Genomic DNA, 25,745 nt, shown 5'->3' with positions numbered 1-25,745 from the left:
ATACCAAATTTCATCTTTCTAGGCCTTACCGTTTTCCCGGGATGCGCGCCACACACACACACACACACAAACATCTTATTTTATTATATGTATAGATCCTTCTTTGTCACTAAGTGACAGTTGAAAGTATGTCTCTGACTAAACCAGTTCTTTCGAAGCAATAAGGAAAATGGAAATCGAATGTGCTCGGTAGGCATCATTGTTAATTAAAAAATTTTATACACTGAAAAATAGTGGACAAAATGATATTCGGGTCCTGAGATGCAAAAAACCACACAACCTTGACATTGTGTGATGATTACCTCAGCTCACTCTGAAATTTATTGTTGAAAGTTTACATCTGACAATGCAATTTTCAACAAGCTTCCTTGATAACCCCCCGTTGTTTCAAATTGTCAGTTGAAAGTATATCTCTGACTAAACCAAGTGTTGCAAAGCAAAAAAAAAAAAAAAAAAGCTAATCAAATGTGCTCGATAGGCATCATTGTTAATCTATTAATATTAATGCTTAGATAAACAGGATAAAATAATATTTTATCCTGGGATGTGAAAAACCAAACAATCTCGGCCATTGTTTGATGATTACCTCAGCTCACTCTGAAATTCATTGTTGAACGTTTATATCTGGCAATGCAATTTTCAACAAATTTATTTGATATCCTTTGTCCAAACTGTCAGTTGAAAGTATATCTCTGACTAAGACAGGTATTGCAAAGCAAAAAATGAAAATGAAAATCAACTGCCTGATAGGCATCATTATTAATTTAGTAATTTTATGCACTCAAATCAGTGGACAAAATGATATTTTGTTCTTACTTGATGCTTTTCCATAAAAAATATCTTGTTGAAAATTACTTCTAATGATATAATTACTTTAGTATAATTTGGTTGTCATTAAAATAATATAACTTCTTTCATGAATCACTACAAAATCTTCTTCATTTTTTTCTTTTTGGTTATTGTAATGTTTAACTTAAAATTCTTTCTTAAAAGTGTATGTGTATGTATGTTTCAAGTGATGATCACTTCTTTGTCACAATGTGTCAGTTGAAAGTATGTCTCTGACTAGTCCAGTTCTTGCAAAGCAAAAAGGAAAATGAAAATCAAATGTGCCTGATAGGCATTATTGTTAATTTAAAAATTTCATGCACGTTAAAATAGTGGACAAATTGATGTTCCGTCCTGAGATGCAAAGAAACAAATAGCCTTGGCATTGTGTGAAGATTACCTCGACTCACTCTGAAATTCATTGTTGAAAGTTAATATCTGACAATGCAATTTTCAACAAATTTACTTGATAACCCCCTTTGTTACAAATTGTCAGTTGAAAGTACATATCTGACTAGACTAAGTCTTGCAAAGCAAAAATGAAAATCCGATGTGTCCGTAGGCATAATGATTAATTTATAAATTTTAATTCCCTGATAAACTAGACAAAATGATATTTTTTCCTTTAATGCGAAAAACCAAACAACCTTTAAATTGTGTGATGAATACCTCAGCTCACTCAGAAATTCATTGTTGAAAGTTTATATCTGACAGTGCAATTTTCAACAAATTTACTTTTAACCCCCTTTGTCACAAACTGTCAGAGGAAAGTATACCTCTTACTAGGCCAGGTCTTGCAAAAAAAAATTTTCCTACAGGCATCATTATTAAGAATTTATTAGTTCATTTTATATCGTTAATCTTACTTGTTAATGTGTTAATCCAGTTTGTTTTTTCTTGAAAAAGTTACTTAGTTCATTAAGGGGGTATTCTAGTCTAGAGACTTGATTTTGAGGTGATTTTACGGGCATAATAGAAAAAAAACAGTAGCTCTTTTCATTATCCATTTTTATCAGTTTTTTATTGATACTTTAAAAGTAAAAATGCGTAATAATTGAAAAAAAAATCAAAGTTGAAGTTGTTGGAGGCTGGCAAAGGGGGACTCTAAAAAAAAAAGGGAGTTCTTTGGTTGACATGATTCTAGTCTCCCAGGTGGTCTGAAACATATCTAGTTAAGTTTACTTCTTGTTAAACAAAGTTGTAAAATTGTCTGGGCGTAGCCGATTTGAAAATGAATATTTTTTCACAAAATGATGTCGTTTTAAGTTCGGTTTTTGGCTCCTTTTTTGAACTTTGGTATTTTTTAAAAAAACAATAAAAATCAAAAAATACAAAAACCCCTACGTGGAGATAAATTTGATAGTACTAAGAAAGACTGCACCAAATTTCAAGTAAATCGGTGCATTAGAACTTGAGATATCTTGTTTAACCTTATTGAAAAAGCTAGTTTCGAGAAAAACTCGTTTAAAGTTTGCAGTCACATTTCAGCAAACGTTTATTTTAATAAAATTAACTGTAACTCCAAAAATAATTTAAATCCGCTTAGAAACTTATTCTTAAAGGTCTAAACCTCCTCAGTTAATTATCACAAGTTCTTGTGTGATGTCTTCATGCGCGTAAACTTGAGTCACTCAAAAATACAAATACAAAAGTTACGACCAGCAACAGGCTCTGGGCCCAGCTAGACTGGTCCTAGTCAATTTACAATCCCCAGTGAAGATCAATGGCCTTCCTAAAACTATCTACTCCCTTGCTTATTACCACCTCTTCCGGTAAACTGTTCCAAGGTTCCACTACCCTGCTAAAATAATTTTTCCTAACATCCATATTAGCCTGAGATTTAAATAGCTTAAAACAATGACCCCTTGTCCTGTTTTCAGTGCTAAACTTCAGCCCCGTAACATCTTTCATTTTAATAAATTTAAACAACTGAATCATGTCCCCTCGGTCTCTTCTTTGCTCAAGACTGTACATTTTTAGCCTTCTAAGCCTGGAATCATAGTCTAAGTGAGAAAGTCCATTTATTAGCCTTGTAGCTCGCCTTTGAACCCTTTCCAATACATTAATGTCTTTCTTAAGATAAGGAGACCAAAACTGAACAGCATACTCCAAATGAGGTCTTACCAAACTTCTATATAAGGGCAGAAGAACTTCTTTAGATTTGTTTGAAATAGATCTATTAATAAACCCAAGCATCTTATTGGCCTTGTTACTAGCAATGGTGCACTGTTAGCTAAACTTTAAATCCTGATTTATTAAGACCCCCAGATCAGTAACTTTGTCTGCCTGACTAATGACTGAACCTTGCAAATAATAACTTGTACACTTATTTCCATGCCCTAAATGTAGCACTTGACATTTCCCATTTTAACAGCCATACCCCATTTATCAGCCCACTCCGTAATATGATCTAGATCCTCTTGCAGCTGTTTTGCTTGTTCTTCATTTTCTACAGTCCCCATAACTTTGACATCATCAGCAAAACAATTCATGTACCCAGAAATATTTTTGTGAATATCGTTCATAAAAACAATGAACAAAACAGGCCCTAACACTGATCCTTGAGGTAACCCGCTTAAAACCTCACTCCAATTAGAATAATTTCCCCTTACAACTACCCTTTGTTTCCTTCCGGTCAGCCAGTTTTTTATCCAAATGAAAGTTTTCCCACCTATTCCTATATCAGCTAATTTGCTAAGTAGAGCAGCATGCGGTACCTTATCGAAAGCTTTTTGAAAATCAATGTAAACAACATCTACAGGCTTCTTAATGTCCAAAGCCATGGTAACTTTGTCATAGAAATGTAATAAATTAGTTGCACAAGATTTACCTTTCCTGAAACCGTACTGAAAACTAGTCAATAGATTATTAGTCTCTAGAAAATTTACTATCTTAATTTTTATCAATGTTTCAAAAATTTTGCAAACCACCAAAGTTAGACTCACAGGTCTATAATTTCCCGCACTCTCTTTAGACCCTTTCTTGAAGTGCGGTGTAATGTTAGCCAGCTTCCAGTCCTCTGGCACTGTCCCCGAGTTATAAGAAGCATTGAAAATATTTACGATTACATCTGCTAATTCCTCCGCACATTCAACTAAAATTTTTGGATAAATATTATCAGGGCTCGGAGCCTTAGTCTCTTTAATTTTTTTCAAATGAAGTAAAACGTCATCTCTGGAAAATACAAAGTCCTCAAGTTGTACTATAGCTTGTGTCTTGTTGGTGTCAACTGTTGAGATACAGTTATAGTTAAAAACACTCGAAAAAAGTTATTAAGAACATTAGCAATATCACTATCCTCCTGAATTAAAATTCCGTGCTCATCAACCAGTGGCCCAATATGACTATTTCGAACTTTCCCCGAATTCAGGGTTCGTACGCCCTTGAAAAACCTTGAAAAGTGCTTGAAAAAAAAAAGTTCATTTTCAAGTGCTTGAAAACCTTGAAAAAGTTTTAAAACCTTGAAAAAGTTTCTTAGTGCTTAAATTCTCTCAAAAATCAACGAATTGTGCTTAGAATTTTTAAAAAAGTATTTCACCAATGCAATTTTCTGAACATGTGTTCAGTATGCAACATCGCGAAAAATTGCTTCCGTGTTTGGGATTTCAATCCTTTTGCATCTTGTAAATATTTTGATGTTTTTTACAACCGAAAGATATTTTGACATATGGTACCTTAGATTAGTTTATTTTTTGTTTAATTTTATTAACTAACAAAGTAATTAATTTGGAAACCATGACAACATTGAACTTACTCGGGTTTCGTGGAAAATTGCTGTTGTGTTTGAAATTTCAATCTTTTTGCATCATGCAAATATTTACATATTTTGGCTAATCAAATGTTAGTTTCGCATATGCTACCTTAGATTAGTATATTTTTTGTTTAATTTTAATCAAAAACAAATAAATTTATTTCATGGGAAACATGCCACGTCGAACGAACTCAGACTTTGCGAAAAATTGCTTCTCGTGTTTGAAATTTCAATCTTTTTGCATCTTGCAAATATTTAAATATATTCACTAACCGGATGTTATTTTCATATTTGCTACCGTAGATTAGCATATTTTATGTTTAATTTCAGTAAAATATAAGCTTATTTTATGGGAAACATGACAACATTAAACTTAATTCGCGAAAATTTGCTTCCCTTGTTTGAGATCTCAATCCTTTTGCATTTTGTAAATATTTTTATATTTTTGGCAATTAGTAGTTATTTTGATACTGCTACATCAGATTAGCTTATTTTATTTTTTATTTTAATAACTAAAGAGTTAAAGAATTTATTATCTTGGTCTTGTTTAATTATTTGCTTATTTATTTTTGCAATTTTGAATGATTATCTTTACCTAATTTTTGGTCATAACAGATTTTTTTAAAAAAAATTTAAATTTCAGCAGTTGAGCATCTAACAAATTAACTTAAAGTTTGTATTTTAAATATAAAGTTGATTTATATAATTTTGTTTATAAGTACATCATTTTTTTATGTCTGCTAAAATAAATAAGGTGTATAACAGGGGTGGTTGTGTTATGATTATTCACTTGAAATTCAATAGTGTTCGTTTTTATGCTTTTACCTCCCTATATCTCCAATTTTCCCCTTTTCCTCAAATGTTCAAAGTTACTACTTTATTAAGGTTGTGGGTACTTGGAGCTTACTGAAAGAGGCTTTAATCAGCAAAGGGGTAGAACGCTTAAGGAGGGTCATTCATCTTCATTTGGATCTAATAAATTGACCAGTACCAGCCTAGCTAGGCCCAGTGCCTGTTGCTGGTTATCAACAGGCCCTGGGCATGGTATTTCTATGCAGAATATTTTGACTTAATAAACTATTTTATGAATTGTATTCATAGCAAAAGTTATTGTTGTACATATGTATATTCAAGTAATAGGGGTCTTAGTTTTAAAAATTATTCCCCCCCCCTCGCTCCATTTTACTCTTTGAAACTTTCAGGTGATTTTTTATGAATTCACAAATCACAATTACACCTGAATATTATTGCCTTTCTAAATTTAAATTCTAATTTCAACAATAACCCTTTTTTTCCCAACTACTTTTGTCATAATATATGTCAACTTCTTGTGAATCTTTTCAATTTCGAAATATGGCTCTATAAATCTCAACTTGCACATTTATTGTCTATTGCAAGCAAGGCCCGATTAAGGATTCGGAAGCCCATAGGCATTAGAAGTGATGGGGCCCCCTAGAGCCATGACAAGATCAAAAAACGGGGGGAGAGGTATGGGGGGGATCTGCAGTGTCTAAATTTTTCACTCACAAACGTGCACACGCATATACTTTTATTGCATAGAAACAGGGAAGGGGGAGGGGCCTTTTTTGAGGAAAATTTAACTTTTTTTAACGTATTTTCAACTAATATATTTCTACGGGGCCCCTCAGAACCTCGGGGCCCCTAGGCTACTGCCTACTTTGCCTATTTAGTAATCCGGCCCTGATTGCAAGTTAATCAATGAAAGCTGAATAGACTCAAGTTTGCATTCAGAGTATTTATCACTGCTTAAGCTGCTTTTGTATATTTTGAGGTGAAGAGACTGGACTGTGGACTTTCATAAACTTTTCTTACTTCCTAATTTTTAAATTTACTCGAGGACAGTTGAAATGCCTTATTGGCTGAACAGCTAATAAATACATACGAATAATTGATTTGCATACTTATAAATGATTTGCAAACCTAATACTATTAGAACTTAATAGTGCAAACTGAAATAACTTTCTGGGTAGTGTTTTTGTCCTAACCGCCCTTATATTGTACCACTGAATAGATATTGGAAATAAATGTTGAAACCGGAGGGGGGGGGGGGAGAGTGACTTCAAAAACTCATCTCTGACAATGCCATTGAACTTGGGTATTTTAGTTTCTTCCCATAAAAGTTAAAAGCACTTGTGAAAGGTTTTTTTTAAAGTATTAATTTGCTGATACTAGAAAATCTACAAACCTCTGACTGCTGCAACCTTTGAAAAACCTCAAAATTAAACCTCTTGGTATACTTTTCAAACATTTTCAGAAAAACTTTCAACGCAGTAGATCTTTCATCAAAGGGTCTCTCGTTGTAGAAAAAGCAATTTTGTTTTCCTATACTTTTTTGTATTATTGCCTTATTTCCATGTGTTTGTAGTAAATGAAATCTGCATACAATATTTTTAGTATAAATTTATGATATTGCCTTGAAAACAAAATTTTTTACCTTGAAAAGTACTTGAAAAGTGCTTGAATTTTTTTCTGCCTAAAGGGTATGAACCATGGAATTAGCGTATGCAAAAAACTTCTTGGGATTCCTGTTTATGTTATCTGCCAGTCTTTGCTCCAACTCTCTTTTCTGAATCAGTACCAAATACTTAAATTTACGCCTTGCCTTACAATATTGGAGCCTATCTGCACTGTGACCAGTTTCTCTAAACCTATGAAAAGCAGCTTGCTTGTAATTTAGAGCATCTTTAGTTTCCCTGGAGAACCACATTGGCCAAATTTTAGTGTTGACACCCTTTCTCCTAAAAGAAACATGATCCCCAACCGTTTTCGCTAGCTTTTCCTTAAACTCTGCCCACTGAAGATTCACATTGCTATTGTCCAATCCAGAAGAAAAAACTGCATTCAAACTCTGCCTAAGTGCCACAAAATCAGTATTTCTGAAATTGGGCACAAACCTGAAATTCTCTACTTTGTGCGTATCAAATTTAATCCCAAACCTAATACTGTTGTGGTCACTGTCTCCAATGTGTTCCCCTACACATAACCCCTGAACAGAACCTTCCATATCACTGAAAACTAGGTCCAAAATCATGTCCTGTCGAGTACCCTGAGTTACAATTTGATCTAAAAAACAGTCACCAATTACTTTCAAAAATTCCTCTTCTCTTCTATTACTATGGTAAAAATTATTCCAATCAATTCCTGGAAAATTTAAATCTCCCATTATAATGACTGACCCCTTGCTTGAAATGTCACTAATAATACTAAACATCTGTTCATCTTGACCCTGGCTTAAGTTGGGTGGCCTATAAATGTTCCCTAAACGTAGTTTATTGTCCTTATTGCTCATCAACTCCAGCCAAATCATATCAATCTCATTAGGTTTATCATTAATAACCAATTGGTTGCAAGTTAAAGTGTCTCTGACATAAAATAAAACCCCACCACCTCTTTTACCTACTCTATCTTGTCTAAACAAATTATACCCAGCAATAGATAATAAGTCATCATCACTTTCGGTAGCCCATGTCTCGGTAACTCCAATAATATCCAACCTCTCGTCTATTGTTATACTTTTCAATTCTTCCATCTTGTTCCTAATACTACGAGCATTTGTATAAAAAACCTTAAGTAAGCCCATCTTACCTTTAATTAATGCTGCGCGATTATTTGAATCCCAACTGTTAAAATCTTTTCTCTTACTAGCCACCCTATTTCCGTTTCTACTAAAATCCTAATAGTTAGTACCCATTCGAATTCTGCTCCTTAAAGCATGCCCCCCATTCCAACTTAGTTTTTTGATTCTGAATCCTCTAAAACCAAACCACTAACCATTTTGACCCCCGTAGAGCTCAGATGCAGGCCATCCGTAGCAATCCAATTGCGTTTACATTTACTCCACACATCAATAAACCTGATACTACGCTTAACACAAATTTCCTTGAGTACCAGGTTAATACACCTAGCCCATTGGTTTAACCAACTCCTATGCACTCCATATCTGGGAAGCAAACCAACCACTTGGACATTTGCCGAACAGTTGGTTGCTTTGTCCAACAGGGAATCCCATACCTTAGTAAACTCATTGTTGTTGCTATGGCCTACATCGTTAGTTCCCACCCATGTTATGAAATAGTAAGTTGAAAACTCATACGTACGTAGTATGATCTAAAAGTTTGAGGACACATAGGCGTCGGAACCGGGGGGAGCTTGAGCTTCCCCTGGAATATTTCAGACCGGCTTAGCTCCCCCGGAAAATTCTTGCACTGCTGCTTTTTGCCGTACATTGTTTACCTCAAACCTGATTTCAAAAATGTGATCTGCCTTTTTTGGGAATTTCTACCTAATGAGCAACAAAAGCAGTGAGCAGACGGAGTGGTCAGTGCACTTGAATTCACCTTCACCTTTTCACTGTTTAAACACTCTTGATTGCTTAAATGCGGGGAAAAGTGGACTCTACTCCGCGGCCTGCGAAAATCAGTACCAGTCAGAGGCGTAGCATAACCAAACTTTTTTTTTCTTGGGGGGGGGGGCACGAGAGCCATCACTAAGAAGGGCTTTGCTACCCCCGCCACCCAGTTTTTCAGAAATGACGTCACCAATTTCATATTAGTTATGAAAAAAAAAACCTTTACGATCTTAAGAACATGTAATAGAAATGAGAAGTGAACAAATAGAATAAAAGTGTCAAAAAGAGTTTTTCTGCAAAATTTAAAAGCAAATGCAATATTATTATGCTGAATATTATTTAGGAACATCCAAGCAAGGTTATGCATTATGATTTACCTCTGAGGAGCGCTGAAACGAACGTTTCGAACATTTTTTAACGAAAAGAAAGTATTCAGTGTTTAGTACAAATCTATGACAAGCGTCAGTCAAGTAAAAAATGAATACGTAAATAAACATAACTTCATAGGGGCTGCCGGCATTTTTAAATTTCTTTTTTCTTTTTCTTTTCTTTTTTTTTTTTTTTTTGTAAAAATATCATCATGAAAATAGTGATTAAGTAGAGAAAAATATATGTGCCACCAAAATACATTTTAATTAGAGAAAAAGTTGAAATAGAGTAAGGCGAGATTAAAAAATGTCATGACTAGTCGCACCACTACTAGTGTGCTAGTTCTAAGTGTTTAAACACAAAAGGCGAAATTAAACGCAAATTTTATAGCGATGTTCTAGAGACATGACATCCAAAACAAAAGAAAGTGTAAAAATTAAGATAAGTCTAAACTACCAAAAAATTCAAAATGTTAAATTTTTTTTTTTTTTTTTGACGGGGGCCGCAAACACTTGTATTTCAAACGAATAAAAATATAAGGCTAGAAATTGAAAATTTCATTATGGAAAAATCAAACCACTCAAATAATTTTGGAAATGAATAGCAGCTGAGAGCGAAGACACATTGACTTGGTTGGATAAAGCAGCGTGCGTGCTAATGAGGGAAAGGGTGGGAGTTCAAATCTGCGCCGAAAAATATCGTTTTAATGGGTTTTTGTTTTTCAGCAGAATTTTAATCCAAGTTTCCACTAATATACAAAATCCTAAGCTGTATATCTGTTGTTGTTAAAATCAGGAAACAAAACATTGATTTTAAGAGGGTAAATCGAAGTTTGACTTTGCAGAAGGATAAATTTCAATTTATTTTGCTGCTTTACTACGCATTGCTTTGGTCTATAGCATCTCGAGGTTGCATTGAAATCAGAAAATTCTTCCTTTGAACTCGAATGCTTCGCGTGGGTCAACTAGTCATCTAAAATTGCGTTTCTGGAATTTCATTATCGGAAAATTGCTGAAGACGGATCCCGAACCTCTCCTCCCAGTAACATAGCCAACTATCATCTAAAACTGTGTTTTGACAACTAACTTCGAAAATTTTATTAATGAGCTTCAGCCCCCCCCCTAAATTTTATTAATGAGCTTCAGGCCCCCCCCCCCCTCCACCTCCGCCAATATAATTTAAAATAATCTTAAATTTCGTTCAAGGTCTTACCTTTCAAATAATTACTGGGGTAAAGCACTTGAAAACTCACCCCTAACATCATTAAAAGTCAAATAAAATTGTTTTTGGAGCTCCAATTTGGAAAATTTTCCAGTCTTCATAACGATATCAAAGATGACACACAGCTACGTTTCTTAGATTGTTCATTTTCGACAAATTTCTGGGAGGGGGGCCCCGGATTTCTCCTCTAATTAACATCACCGAATAATGTCTAAAACTGCATTTTCAGAACAACAATTTTGAAAAATTTCCAGGAAGAATCCTAAAATACCAACCTCCTTAACGTAATTAGAGAAAAAATATAAAATTTTTCAAGTTTCAATTTCGAAAAATGCCGAGGAAAACGCTCCTAGGCCACTTTTCCACCCTAGCATTAACAAAGATCATCTAGAATACATTTTTAAGACCACACAAATTAGAAAAAACATCCTATTTTTTATTTTGGGGCTAATTTCTTTGTAATTCTGGAACAAAAGATTGTCTAGCAAGCTGGGAGTGATGAGTCAGTTTGGCATTTAAATATGAATAGCATGGGTGCTCCAGACATAACTAAAAAAGATTGCTAAGATTGTTTGTACTTGTTCAAATAATTTCAACTTTCCAAAAACTTATCTCATTTTAAGTTATCTGACCCCTCAGATTATACTTTACGAAGTTACAATTATTCTTGTTTTTTTTGCTTTCTAAATTACGGTTTTTTCGTCACTTACAGATATATTTTCATGATAAAATTGTTACTTTTCATCTACTATTGCAGAAAAAAACCCCAACAGTATTATTATATTAATATTTTATAGTTTCTATCAAAGACTTTTACAAAAACTTATCTGAACACTATAATATATAACGAACACTTCATTTTAACACATTTTCAACGTTCTGTTTCTCCGCCCTCCTGTTTCATCTATTGGCCTTTTTCTAGATCTCAGAAAATAAGAAATTCTTCTAAATGCTATGCTGTCTGAGCCTCCCCTTTCCTCCAAAATTATTACAGAGCACCTCAAATTTTGTTTTCAAGGCTCCGATTCCTTGAAAATTATCGGAAGAGAGTCCCTGCATACCTTGCCATCCAACAACATGGGAGATTATTTAATGTTCCGTTTTTGGGACTTCAATTTAAAAAAATTGCTGGGCCCCTAACGCCAACAAATATGATCCACAGTCGCGTGTTTTAACGATTACAATTTCGAAAAAATTAACGAGAAGGAACCTCTGAACCTTTTCTGATAACACCATTGAAAAACGCTCTCTAGTAGGACTTCAAGTTTAAAAGTTTCCAAAGTAGAGCCCGAGTACAGTCTTTTCCTCTGACATCATTGAAGGTTGTCTACAATTACGTTTAAGACTTCAAAATCGAAATATTGGGCGGGAGATGTAAATCGATTCGAAAAATCGATCGAGGACAATCCTTCGAGTCATATTTTCACTAAAGTCGACAAATATGGTATACAATCGCGTTTTTAAGGCATTAATTTCGAAAAATTTTCAGGGAAGGTATTCAAAACTTTTCTCCCCTTAACATTACCAAAGATCGCCTAAAAATTCATTTTTAGAACAAGAATTCTGAAAAATTTCCGGGGGAGGATCCCCGAAACTCCTCTATTTCTACGTGCTCATCATGGAGTACTGACTGATCTTCTTTCAAAATCAGAAGTTTTATCACCTCATTCTCTCCACAAACAATTGATACAAGATAAAAAAAAGAGATGGAAGCTTCGAAGCTAATTTCATATGTAGAAAAAAAAAATTAAAGTCCCCCCCCACCAATTATTTTAAGGGGCCACTATTTCTGCCCCTTACATACCAGACACTTCTCATAATGTGTCCCAGCTCCCCCTACTTCTACAAAGTTCGTACGTCTCTGTGAGGACAAGCTTTTTAAAACCTTACCCTGAATAGTTCACATTACCCAAGCACATCTATCAACAAAATAGTCTCCTTGAACTACTATGCACTTCTGCCAACGTTGGTATAGCTTTTATAAGCACTCCTGAAAGCCATTTTTTGCAACCTCCTATAAGGCTTCTTCAGCTGCTGCTTTAACTTCATCATGGGGAAGAAGGTGACAGCAAAAAAACATTTGCAGGGATGCTGCTTTCTTTCGTCAGATAAAGACAAGGACAGATTCAGAAAGTATTCAAGGAGGGGACAATTGATTTCATTTTTTTACCCTTTTACTAATTTCTAAACCTTCAGTTCCTAGTATCATGGAAGATCATCTCAAATTAAGTTTTTTTTTCTGGAACTTCTATTTCTACAAAATTCCGGAGGAATGAATCCCATCCTTCCTTTACCTTAACATCATCGGTGTTGTATAATTGTTTATTTTTAGACTTAAATTTAAAAAACTTTCCAAAGGAGAGTCTCCCGAACCCCATTTAATTACTGCTAAAGATCATCTAAAATTAGAGTTTTTTGGAATTTGGAAAAACTTCCAGTACAACGTTCCGATCCTTATTACTAAAGTGTTACGAGATGTGCCCCAATTGCATTTTTAAGACTGCAATTCAGAAAAAATTTCGAGAAAGAAAACTCCCTTTTGTAACATAAGCAAAGATCGTATAAAAGTTTGTTTTTGGAACTTTAGTTCCTAAAATATTCCGAAGGCAAGTTCCTGCATCTTGGCTCAAGGAGGGGGTGATCGCCCCCACCACCCCTCCCTTGTATCCGTCCTTGAATGAAGATAAAGCTGCATCACAGGAGGTTGTGAAAAATGGCTTCCAGGAGTGTTTCCACAAGTTATATGGAACATTGGCAGAAGTGCATAGTCGCTCAAGGTGACCATTTGAAGGTGGATGTACTTTGGTAATGTGAACTATTCTGGGTAAGGTTTTATACAGCTAGCCCCCGAACTTTTGGATCGTGCTACGTACAATCTGTATAGGGGGAAGTTATGCTTCTCCTTTTTTGACTGCTGTATGATGAAAGAGAAAGAACAACAGCCAAAAAGAAAAAGAAAGGAAGAAAAACAAAGACACTGTCTAATAACCAATTAATTTATTTTTTTAAATTTAACATATAACTAAGATTTCAGTACTGATGTAAAAATGTAAGGATTTAGGTACACTATACATGGTTAAAAAATATTAAATTATGTTGTTTAATCATTCAAAAAAAAATTAAGAAAAAAAATGAACCCGTCAACAAATTGCACAGTGAAAGTGGAAAGATTGCAAGTAGACATTTTTTTTAGTCATCAAATTAAACAAAAAGAGTAACAGATAAATTACAATGTTAAATCATAATAAGAGTATTTTTATACATATTTAAAATTTATTAATAGAAATGTTTGCATTTCTCATAAAAGCTATAACAGTGACATAACTTTTTTGCTGAAAAAAGAAATAGCTATGAAAAGAGCGAGGTTCTTAAAACACAGCTACAATAAACAAACTCAATACTTATACCAAGTTAATAACTTAATACATTATACTACTTGGTCTGATGTTTCCATACATAATATTGAACAATTTGATTGTTTAATCATGCATGTTTGTTTAATGAAGCACTATTTAACAATAATTTTCTGAATTTTAAAAAATTGCAGAAACTTTTCTATAACATATTATTAAAAATATGATGAAAACAAAAATAACTTTTATTCATTGATTTTATAAAAATACATAAAAATAGTTACTTACAATAGAAAAAAAATTGATCGCTATAAATGGTGCAAAAAAGATGGCGCATTACGAAACATAAGTGAAACAAGTATGAGAAATGCAACCCAAAATGACATTTCTTGAGCAAAATAAATGATCACTAAATATTTAAGAAATGCTTGAAACGACGAGGGAAGGGGGTGGGGTACCCTCTGATTTTGGAGTAACTCGCAACATTAAACTTCGGCCCTAACTTTGGCCTCATTTTCAAACCACCAAAGCCTCGGAAGAGTTTCTGAATCTACTTCAGCACTTCCGAAGAAAAAATTCAAAAATCCCTTTAATTTCCAAATTATGTCACCATCCAAAACATCTTTAATCAATTTCTTCCATTAATGCTCTAAATTCTTTCTAAACAATAGATGAAGCTCGGGGAAAAAATCTCTAATTTTATGAATGGTGTTAGTTTTAAACAACTGGGAAGTACAACTAGAGTTTAATTTCAGAATTAGAGGGAAGGGTAGGGGGGAGGGCACGCAAGTGTTCTCGAAAATAAAAAAATAGTCGTAAAAAATAGTGCAAAATAATCATAAACATTGAGCAGAAAAACCCTTTTAAAATTTGCACCCCAGTTAGTTTTGACATGCAGTTGCGAATTTAAAATATCGCAAAAGTTGCAGTTGCGCGAGAGGCCCCATAACTATAGGGGCACTGTAGGAGTTACAAAAATGCTTATGATAAATGATTTACAACTTCCATGATAGACAAAGAGGGCCCGAAAATGTATTTCGATGGACCCCAAACTTGTAACTCCGCCGAAGCGATACAGAAAAGACTGTTACTGTGATTCATATTACAAATATCCAAAAATTAAATATTACCATCGGTTCAACGGGAATCTAACAAAGTATCCCAAAAACCGGTTTTGCTATCTCATATTTGTTTCCAAGTTGATTTCCAATTCGGCAATATATCACTAAATGATCATCAATCTAAGACGCTCTATTAATTTTGCATTAAAATAAGTAATTAATAGCCACAAAAAAACAAGTAAATAGGCCTTTTAGAACTCTCGATTGAAAACAAAGAGGGAAGTGCACAACTGGAACGTTTGCATACCTCACATACGAAATTTAACCTTCTACAGCTTACCATTTTTGAGTTATGACTTATGAGGGTACATACGTACATCCAGCCACAACAAACAATGCAATTAAATTGTTTGTACCTGAATGCAGTATTAAAAATTCTTTCAGGGGTGACTAAAATAGAAATTCATATTGAAATTTAAGTAAAATTTTTTATATGAATACAATAATTTCCTTTACTTTGTATTAAAAGTAAAACAGCAAAGGTCCTTTTTTTCCGAAAACATCGGGCAGTTCCATCAGCTTTTCGATGTTCTTAAGGCAGATGGACCGATATTTCCTGCAAGTTAGCATCGGCGCCGATGGATCGGCTTAGTACAGTGAAAACTACGAGTAGTAGTATACTAGTACAGTGAGTACTACAAGCATCGGCCTAGTACAGTGAGTAAATAGAGTCCTAGTACAGTGATAAAAAAATTAAACAATTTTGTTCAAAAATCATTTAAAACTAGTTGACAACATTCTAATTTCATTAGCATGTAAATGACAGCATAGGTTGCGTTTTTTAAAAATATATTCATAAACAAAAATTGTGGGTGATGATGTGTTAAAAGTGTCCTTCTTATGATGTAAAACATAAGTTATTTTCTTCTTTTATTTTGAACTTTTAACATTCAAGTGTTTAATTTTGTTATGAAAGTAACAGACTTAGGGGGGAAATGCTGAAGATCATGTACTTTTCTTTCTTTTTTTTTTGTCACTCTGTTTAAAAGTTCAAATAACAGTACATTGTTCTCAGTGGCGGATCCAGCCGATTTAACCAGCCGGAAAACCTCTGTAACTTGACCACCTCTCTATCTTGACCACTAATGAACACCAAGTTTGGTTTGGAGTATTGAAAAAAACCCTTTGTAAGTTGACCACTTGGTTTATTTTTTTAAATTTTATTTAGCAAATTATTTTTTTATAGCTTTCCAAGAATATTTTTGATGCCAGACCAGCATTTTACCAACTAAATGAAAGAGCAGCATAACTAAATCTCCTTTTGAGTTTAACCTCATGGGGAAAACTACTAAGAACCCTTTTATTCTCCAAACTTGTTTTTCTTTTGTTGTTAAGCAAAAAATTTGTCATTTTTGATTAGCTATAAATTTTTAGGAACTATTAATATAAAATGAGTAACTTTTCATAAACAATAAGACTTTCTTTTTGATCAATTTACTGAAATTTTAAATTTGCATGACACATTATACGTCATTCTGGGAAAATAATCTCTAAAAATATTTGAATAATATCTTAAATTATTGTTTCAAAGTAATGCTAAACAATGAAAGTGAGTTGAACAGAAAGAGTAGGTGTCACTTAGTCAAGAAATGAATACATGGTGCAAGAATTACAAAAAAAAAAAATCATTACCCCCTTTATAAGTTGACCACCTGTCTAAGTTGACCACCAAAGTACTGCACCGCAAGTGGTCAACTTACACAGGTTTCACTGTACCATGATTGAAAAACATTTGACTTTCATAAGATGTGTGAAAGTAATCATTAATAAATTACAAGAAAAAATTGTCTCTGTGGAAAATGAAAGAATGCTAATATTTTACTTTAAAGAAATTTACATTCAAAAAATGTGTATTCTAATAGCAAATTTGCCGCCCCTGAAAAGTTTGCCGCCCTAGGAAACTGCCTACTCTATTAGGAAATTAGGCCCTGATGACTCCCCAGAAATTTTACTAAAATGAAGTTTTAAAAACTTAATTTTCAGGGTATCGAAATATTAGGTGAGGAGGTGGATTTAGAAATCTCCCTCAAAAAAGTTTCAAAATTTAAATTTCCGAGCAATTTTTGAAAATTAGGAAACTAAAAACGCATTTTGTCTATTTTTGATGATGTACGGAGAAAGGTCAGGTTTCGGGCGCTGGCCCCAAAATACTTTTCGAAAATAAAGCTTAGAAACCAAAATATTCTGTTATTATACATTGAGAAGTTAAAAGAGGAGGGGTTCTCTTCTAGCTCTTCAGCTGTCCAGCCTCAAAATACACCTTTAGGTAATGTTTGCTTACATTAAAGGAAGTGTGAAGGTGCTTAGAATCCTTCCTTCCGGGAAGTATTTTGCCTTTGAGGCTCCAAAAATTCGATTTTTAACTATATTTATACATACTTTAGAAAGGGATGGAAGATTCGTGAGCTCTTCTAAAAACCTCCTTTTAAAACTATCATCACGATATAAAATAGGGAGAGAGGGGGTCCTATCAAAACTCGTTTGTAATTAAAGTCCCCAAAAAAAAAATCATTTAAGTTCCTTTTAAGCAAGTTAAGTAATAAGGGCTGGATAAGCTAGTTTCAATTGACATTTTTTCCAAATAAAAGACTTAAAATGCAATTTTTTGCTACATATCAAGGCATTTGTGAAAGGGCATGGGAAAAGGGGTTCTCCTCCTAGTTTCGAAATTAAAGCCATAAAAACGAAAATTTAGGCTCTCTTTGGTCTTGTGAACAATAGGTAAACTCTGAGAACAGAAGCATTTAGAGATGGTCCAAGTATCTGTAGTTAGAATTAAGAAATGATGTAAAAGATGAAGAAAAATTTTGGAAATAAAAGTTTTGTTTTGAGTATAGGAATATAGTTTATTTTCCAATTAAGACCTATACTTCTTTTTCAGTAAAATACATGTGTTAAATTTTGTTATATATATTCTCATAATATTTTTTTTTCTTTTTTTTCCTTAAAAAAAATTCTTACAAACACAAGGCTTTGGGAGGGGCCATGGCCCCCATGGCCCCCCTCTAGATCCGCCCCTGATTGTTCTTTAGTCAAAAAGTTTTTTCCCAATTATTTCTATTTCTCTCAATTACTATTATTTCTAAAGGTTCTCTTGGTTACATTTTTACTTTTTAGTATTTTTTTATTTCTTTTGTTTACTATGAAATTTTTCAAATAATTGAAACTATTAAAACCTGTGCGTGTCCATGTGTCTGTAACCCTATCTCCTTCGAACACTGTCATCTATTGTCTACTAGGTCAATACTGGTACAGTTAGATACAGGACATCTAGGGGAAGCCATTCAGCCCTATCTCCCCTTTAAACCTAAAGGGGCCGGAGGTATGAATTAAAAAATCTACAGAACATTGAGGGGGAAAAGCATCAAAATCATTATTTGTCACCTATCGCAGGTGGGTGGCGCCCCCTATTATATTGTATGCTAGTTGACCTGGCAGACCTTGTTCTGCCACATAAATTATTTCTAGGATTCAAAAACTCTGCTGGATAATTTACAACTTTGTCCGAATTGCAAACTGTATCATTGCAAACTGTATCGATCAATTTGTATGATACCAAATTGCCAGGTTGTATCTCGAAGTTTATAAATCGTCAACCTCCACATTTTTTGCTGCCAAATATGGCTCTTTCTGCCAGCCCTGCATGATGCATGTATTGTGTGTGTACATCGCAGTCAATGAGATGATGCTGAAATTAGGGAGCAATTTTATGCATTCAAATTTTCATTCGTCGATATCTAACAATGGGTCCGAGAATTTGTCAGTAAATAGATCCTGTAGCATTTGGACGTACATGTTTTAGATGGACCTTTTTAACATTACAATACAGTGGCGAGGATTTCAAGTAAACTTTAATCTCATCGGCGACTTTTGAATGTAGAATGACGGAAATGTTTGTCTGAAATCACTTGAAGAGAGTAACAGAGTGCCTCGTTACCTTTTGATGTACACTACGTCTGGATTATTTTGAATATTCAGTGGCAGCTTAAATGCTGAATGAGCTGTTCTGCATCCATCCAGTAAAGTTACTGCAATGCCAAATGATGCAACGGATAATGCAATGTCATCATCACATCATATTTCAGCAAGAATTGGCAAAATGAGAAATTTTTTCCTAGTTTAACATGGTGCATCCCCCCCCCCTTCCCTGAAAAAAAAAAGTGCATCTTGCCGAAACTACCAGAGGTATAATCAGAATGTCACTATCCAGAATTTTTTTTGTTGACACTTTTTTTTTTAATTGGGATTCAAAAAATACCAATAACCCCCCAAGTTTCACCCTTCCATTCTTTCATTACGAATTTCCTAATTATCAAAATATCCCTGTAAAGGAATCAAAGAGCGAAATTGAAAATCATTGCAAAAGCCTTGCTTAAATTATTCAAACATTTTATTTGTTAACAAATAGCAGATGGCAACAAATAAAATTTTTAAATCTTTGAGGATTTTTCAATGTTTTGCCAAAGTGTTGCGTCATTTTAACACTTGGTAGCCAAAAAAATTCTAGATATAGACATACTAATTTCCTATCGGTATGATATATACATTACGACCTATTCTCATACCTGCCAAACACACACAATTTTTTTTTATAAAAAAAGGTCGAACCGTTTCGGAGGGGTTCAAACACAAACACTGTGACATGACAGTTTTATGTATTAGATTTTTTGACTTTTTTGTGTGTATTTCTTTTATTTGGTGTCTAAAATACTTATATTCCCAAAATTTACCCCTCCTACCCCCCCTCCCTTTTCCATTTTTTAATCGCAAATTTCCCAATTATCAAAATATTTCCATAAAAGAATCAAAGCGAAACTGAGAACCATTGCAAAAGCCTTGCTTAAATACACACACAAATACAAAAGTGACGACAAGCAACAGGCTCTGGGCCCAGTTAGTCTGATCCTAGACAATTTACAATCCCCAGTGAAGATCAATGACTCTCTTAAAACTATCTACTCCCTTTCTCATTACCACCTCTCCTGGTAAGCTGTTCCAAGGTTCCACTACCCTGCTAAAATAATTTTTCCTAATATCCATGTTAGCCTGAGATTTAAATAGCTTAAAACAATGACCCCTTGTCCTGTTTTCATTGCTAAACTTCAGCCCCGTAACATCTTTCATTTTAATAAATTTAAACAACTGAATCATGTCCCCAAATTAGTTTCAAACATATTATTTGTTACAAAATCATTGAGAGTTTTCAAAACGCCAACTAGTGGGGCCATGTTCCGATATTTTGCCGGAGCGTGGCGAAAACAATTCTAAAAAGGGACTTCCTAATTACCTAGCAATATGAAATATACTTTGTCCTATTCTCATACATACCAAATGCAGAAAAGAAATTTCATAAAAATCGGTCGAGCCGTTTCAGAGGAGTTCAATAACTAACACCGTGACAGATTTTTATATATTAGATAATGAATGTAAAATACTATTACTAAACTATTATTTCTTGCAATTTATGTTTATATTATGTTTTCTTGCAGTTATCCTACAGAATATCACTCGATTGACGTTAAGCCATAATAAAATAGTTGGTGAGTCTCTTTGTATTAATGTAGTTTTTAATTATGTTATAAATGTGAGTTATTGAAAAATAATTTCAACTTTTGAGAAGTTTTTTTTCCTTAAAGCATGATGATGATTGTTCAAATGATTTTTCATAATATCTTATTTGCTGAATGCATTTAGTTTAAAATTACTGACTTTGTTGTTGTCCTTGATGCCACTCGGGAAACAGAGTTTGAGTAGAGTATTATACCCGATTTTGAGCAAACTGAGTGTCTTCTATTAAAATTTGAGCATCATTTTGGCGAAGGTTCAACTTAGCTCAAACAACACACCACAAATGGAAGCACTATCTATTAGCATTTGGATATTTTTGTTCCAACCCTCCCCCTCTCTCCCCAGATGTATTGCTTTGTGATGTGGACTTCAAGGACTTAGTGATAATCAGTGGCGGATCCAAGCGGAGGTGGGAGGGCTAAAGGGACTACAGCCCCCCCCCCCCTTTGGTCCCAACTTACAATAGATAAAATCAAAATTTAAGAGATTTTTAATACTGCAATACATTTACGAATTTAAGTATGCATTACATTTAAATATAACTGCTACATATAGTGGTATATTTTTAGAAGGGGGGGGGGACTAGGAGACTGTAGTCCCTCCCATTCTCAAATTTGGTCAAAACTTAAAACAGATTAAAATGTGATCTGCAATGGAATGGAAAGGGTTGGAGGAAATAGTTTCGTTCTGCAATTGTTTTTTTTTTAATCTAAAAGTTATAACTTTCAAACTAAACCAGCCATATATATTTAACTTCATCCCCAGGTTAAGGGGGCATAGCCCCCCAACTTCCCTCCCTCCCTCCATGAGGTCAGAAATAACTTGAAACAAAACCAAAATTTCAAAAGATTTCAAATACTTCAATGTTTTTCCGAATTTAAATATTCATTATATTTAAATAAATATATACACTGGCGTATTAATGGCGAGTTGGAGGGGGGAGGGCTAAAGGAACTGTAGTTCTTTCTCCCATTCCGTCACAACATACAGCAGATTACAGTGTGATTTGCAATAGCATGGGAAGGCTTGGAGGGAATAGCTTCGTACTGATGCTATCAAGGTTTTTCAATCTAAAGGTATCTGTTTCAAATTCACACAGATATATATTTTACTTTATTTTCAGGCTGATGGGGCTATAGCCCCCTCCCCCCTTCCTCCCAATGAGGTCAGAACTTGCACTGGATAAAACCGAATTTTCGAAGATTTTAAATACTGCAATACTTTTACAAAGAGAGCCTAAAACTGCTTTTAGACCTGCTTTTTAAAAATTGCTGGGTGAGCCCCCGCTTCTCCCTAATGTCACCAAAGATTACTTAAAATTGCATTTTTAGTACACTTCTTTTGAATAAATTTTCTAGCTTTTTGTTTTTCCAATTTGCATAATATTCACCTCTTTTTGGAACAAACATCGAATGAAATTTATTTTGGCGTTTCAATTTCAAACTACTTCAGGCGTGAAACTGCTCTTATGTATATTAATCGTCGCCTAAGAGAGCTTTAAAATATGTTTTTAGGATGAAGATGGGCTCCAGAATCTCCTTCCCCTAACAATACCATAAAAAAAGCTTACTATTGCTTTTCTAGCTTTAATGTTGAAGTTTTGTAGGGACAGTCCTCAAACACTGAGACTAAAAGAGATTCATTTTTAGGCCTTCAAGCTTGAAACATTTCCTTTGGAGACAATCCATTCGACCAAAATGTAAATTAAAATTGTGTTTTCAGAACTTCAATCAATATAAATCATAAGACAGCCTCCGAACCCACGCGTCTTCTAAGTGACCTAAATTTCTCTAACTGTCCCTGCTTGATCATCCTCGAATGGGATGAAATTTTATAGAGGTGTAGAGATGTCTTTGAAACTAACCTATGCAAATTTTCAGCTTCCGAGAACCGAATACCGAGTATCTAGGGTCTTCAAAATATAGTGCTTCAAAATGGCGGATAAGATTTGTGAGAAGAATTGCCATGTTGTGGTCAAGGTTACGGAAAGTTTTATAACACTGGAAGCATGAAACTTTGGGATCTTAAAGTAGATTTGGCTGTTGATTCGTTCCAGTATTTATGTGAGTTTGAGCTCATAAGATTATGAGTAGCATGCATATAAACTCGTCAAAAAATGCTCTTTTATACTGAAATCATCATTTTTGAGACCGTTTAATTGAGTAAGATGATTAGGTCTCATAGTTTTCTAACATGAGTCTAAAACTACATCACGTAGAGCTGCGATTCCCAAAGTGTGTTCCGCGGAACCCTTGGGTTCCGCCGAAGGATGAGTAGGGTTCCGTCACAGTTGTTGCAAAAAATTCTACAGTAATTTGAGGAAAAAATAAAAGAAGCAAGATCAAAGATTCAAAATGTTGTGCCACATTGTAGCTATTAGTAGTCATTAGCAGTGGCGTACTGGGCCACCAAGATGCCGGAAAATTCCTGGTGCGCCGACGCCTTGAGCAGCAATTATCTTTTAATTTTTTTTTCCATGAAAAATATTTTCCTTTTAATCAATATTACAACATTGCACATTCTTACAAAAAAAACTGTATTTTCTTCTCATTTTCATTTTATCACACCTAATAGCGTTTAAGTTGAGCTTTTTTATAATGTCAGATTGTCTTTGTTTGTTCTAATTTCATCTGACACCTTTCCTTTCCCACCACCAGATGCTTTTTCCCTTTCAGGCGCTGCTACTTTTTTTTTTTTTTAAACGGCGCAAAGTATCATTGCTACTCAAGAAAACTTTATTTTAAATTCAAAACATGACCAAAGGCGTAGCTTAGGAGAGCAGAGGGACATTTCCTTCTACCCGGGGGTTAAACCTCAGGAGCGCTAAATTCAAGCTATAAAATTTTAAAATGCAGTTTTTCCAACCTTAAATGAAAAAGAAAAGTCTATTGTGTCGATTAAAATCTGTGACAGCGACCGTTCGAATACGAGAAATGTAACGCACCCTTCTTTCCCAATATAATTAAGGATAGCCAAAGTTTTCATAAAAAGGGCTTCAATTCTGAAAATTTTTATGGGATAGCCCTGAACACCTCACTTCTTTAAGAAAAATGTTTTTATTTCGGACTTGAATTTCGGAAACTTACCGAAGGAGTCCCCTCAACTTCAACCCGCCCCCAAATAATAAGGATTCAAGAAAAAACCACTCTAGAACTAACTAGAGTCGAAGAAATATGTGTGTTCATTTAAAAAACTATTTATTTGAATGAAAAATACATTTAAAAGAAGTTAGAGTCACACATATTTGTTTTAAGGAAAATTATTATTATTACTTTTTTTTTAAATATGTGTGCATACCTAGTTATTGTCTCAGAAATTACCAACGGAGAAAAGCCATCTTTTCATCAGTTCTGGAGGTTGAATAATATTACTAAGACAACACCATTCGAAAAACAAAGGATCCTAAGTTTTCGTTCACTCCCAAAACTTTTTGGTGCATTCCTTTTTTTTTTGCTCTCAACATTCGCTCCTTCTTCTCTCGCATGAACAGCTATCTTTGGAAACCTGAGCTCATTCCATTCTACAATAATAAAATTACATAAACTTTCCAATGAATTTAACAGTAAGAAGTAAATGCAACTGGGTAAACCTTTTTCTTAATCTCCTGCCACTCTTAATTCCTCTTCATCTTCCATAATGAAAGCCATGTAACTGATCCTTGATGAATTGCATCTGAAATCTCTCTATTTATCCGTTGCCGAGCATTCCAGGTTTTTTCTTGTGTTTTTCCAGTTTTGAGTCTTAATTTTAACTATTTTTTACTTTTCCCAATCTCTGGTGGATATTTTCAAGTTTTTATGCTGGGCCAAAGTAGGTCATGATTTTTAGGTAAAGAGATATGTTGTAATTGTCAATTAAAAAAAAAAAAAACCTATACAGAAATGAGAAATAAAACTATACTTTGGCACATAGTAGTAAACAGCGCTCGCAAATAGGTACTTACACAAGGAATGCAGAACCACTGGTGTTGCTTCTTGAGCAGAGCTATAGAACTGCTTGGTATACATAATTGAGTACTTGGAGATGCTCTCTAGTGGAATCTGTCAAAATATGTTGAAAAATTGCGCCCTAGAGGTTAACAGTGGACATTGTATCTTTTTATCCATTTGGGCCTAAGAAGGACGCTAAGTCCAAAGTATCCCGCGTTTGCGGTTCGAAAAACGGAGGACCGAAAATTTTGGTGGTTAGCAAAGTCTTTGGAAGCAAGCCTTTGCTACATCTATTTCTCAAAATACCATTTTTTATATTGAATTACATATGAAACTATACAGAAGTTTTCTCTAGCTTTCAAAATTGTGATTATTTTTTATCTGCCATTAACAGCAAAACTATGCGCACCTTCCAAAGAGACCGGAAACCATCTGGCTATTCTTGCTCGCTTTGTGGGAGACACCGCAGTCATAAATCTTTCGGACACATCCCAATACATATCCCTGTTCTTACCCCCGTGGGAAAGTAAACACATCTAACAAGACGAGTTCATTATGCTGAATGATCCCAAATAGGGTAACGGCACCAGTAACAGACATACTTAAGACATAGCTCTCAGGTTAACTCAATTTTCTGAGCCTTTTAATGTATTTAGACTTTTAAAACTATTTTTCTCTCATGCAACTACATCTTATCTAACGCTTGGATGTTTCTGAATCCTCTGAATTAGTTAATTCTATTTTTCCAAAAACTGACCCGCCGTAGCAGACACCGACAATTCTGATGATACTCAGTAACACATAGGATGAGAAAAGGATGAGTAATGGACAATGTGCAAAAGTTCTTTATTTTTAGATTTAAAATCTTATTAAATTCAAATGATCATAAAACATCGGCAGACTCGTGGTGGCTGTTCTGCCTTGTAAATACCAACTGGTTCATAAAATTCACTTTAAATAATACTAGATTGTGGCACCAAATTCATGGGTTGCAGCAACCTCAGTTTTATCCGCCTAAAATTCTTATTTAAATCCAAATTTACGACTGTCTGTTATTGGACCCTTGTCTGTTACTGGTGCCGTTACCCTATTTGGTATACACTTTAATATTTTTTTAATTTTAGTGGGGTGGCCATGCCCTCCCTCTGGCATTGTTTCCATTCTTGTTAAACTTCACATGAACTACTTTTTTTTTTTTTTTCAATTTCAGCTGGGAAAGAGGGTTTAAAAAACAGT

The 25,745-nt window shown here is 34.3% G+C and overlaps 1 protein-coding gene across 1 annotated transcript in view; it reads left to right on the top strand.

Moving 5' to 3' along the window:
- Positions 1 to 25,745, top strand: part of LOC129219210 (ras suppressor protein 1-like) — a 122,140-nt gene that overhangs the window by 40,326 nt on the left and 56,069 nt on the right. The window contains 1 exon segment of the mRNA XM_054853535.1: positions 20,502 to 20,552. Within this exon segment, the coding sequence (XP_054709510.1) occupies positions 20,502 to 20,552 (51 nt within the window).

This window comes from Uloborus diversus, chromosome 3, assembly GCF_026930045.1.
Source record: "Uloborus diversus isolate 005 chromosome 3, Udiv.v.3.1, whole genome shotgun sequence".
In the NCBI taxonomy this organism is placed as follows: domain Eukaryota; kingdom Metazoa; phylum Arthropoda; class Arachnida; order Araneae; family Uloboridae; genus Uloborus; species Uloborus diversus.
The sequence above is the reverse complement of the archived record's forward strand: the minus strand, read 5'-3'. Positions and strand labels throughout refer to the sequence as shown.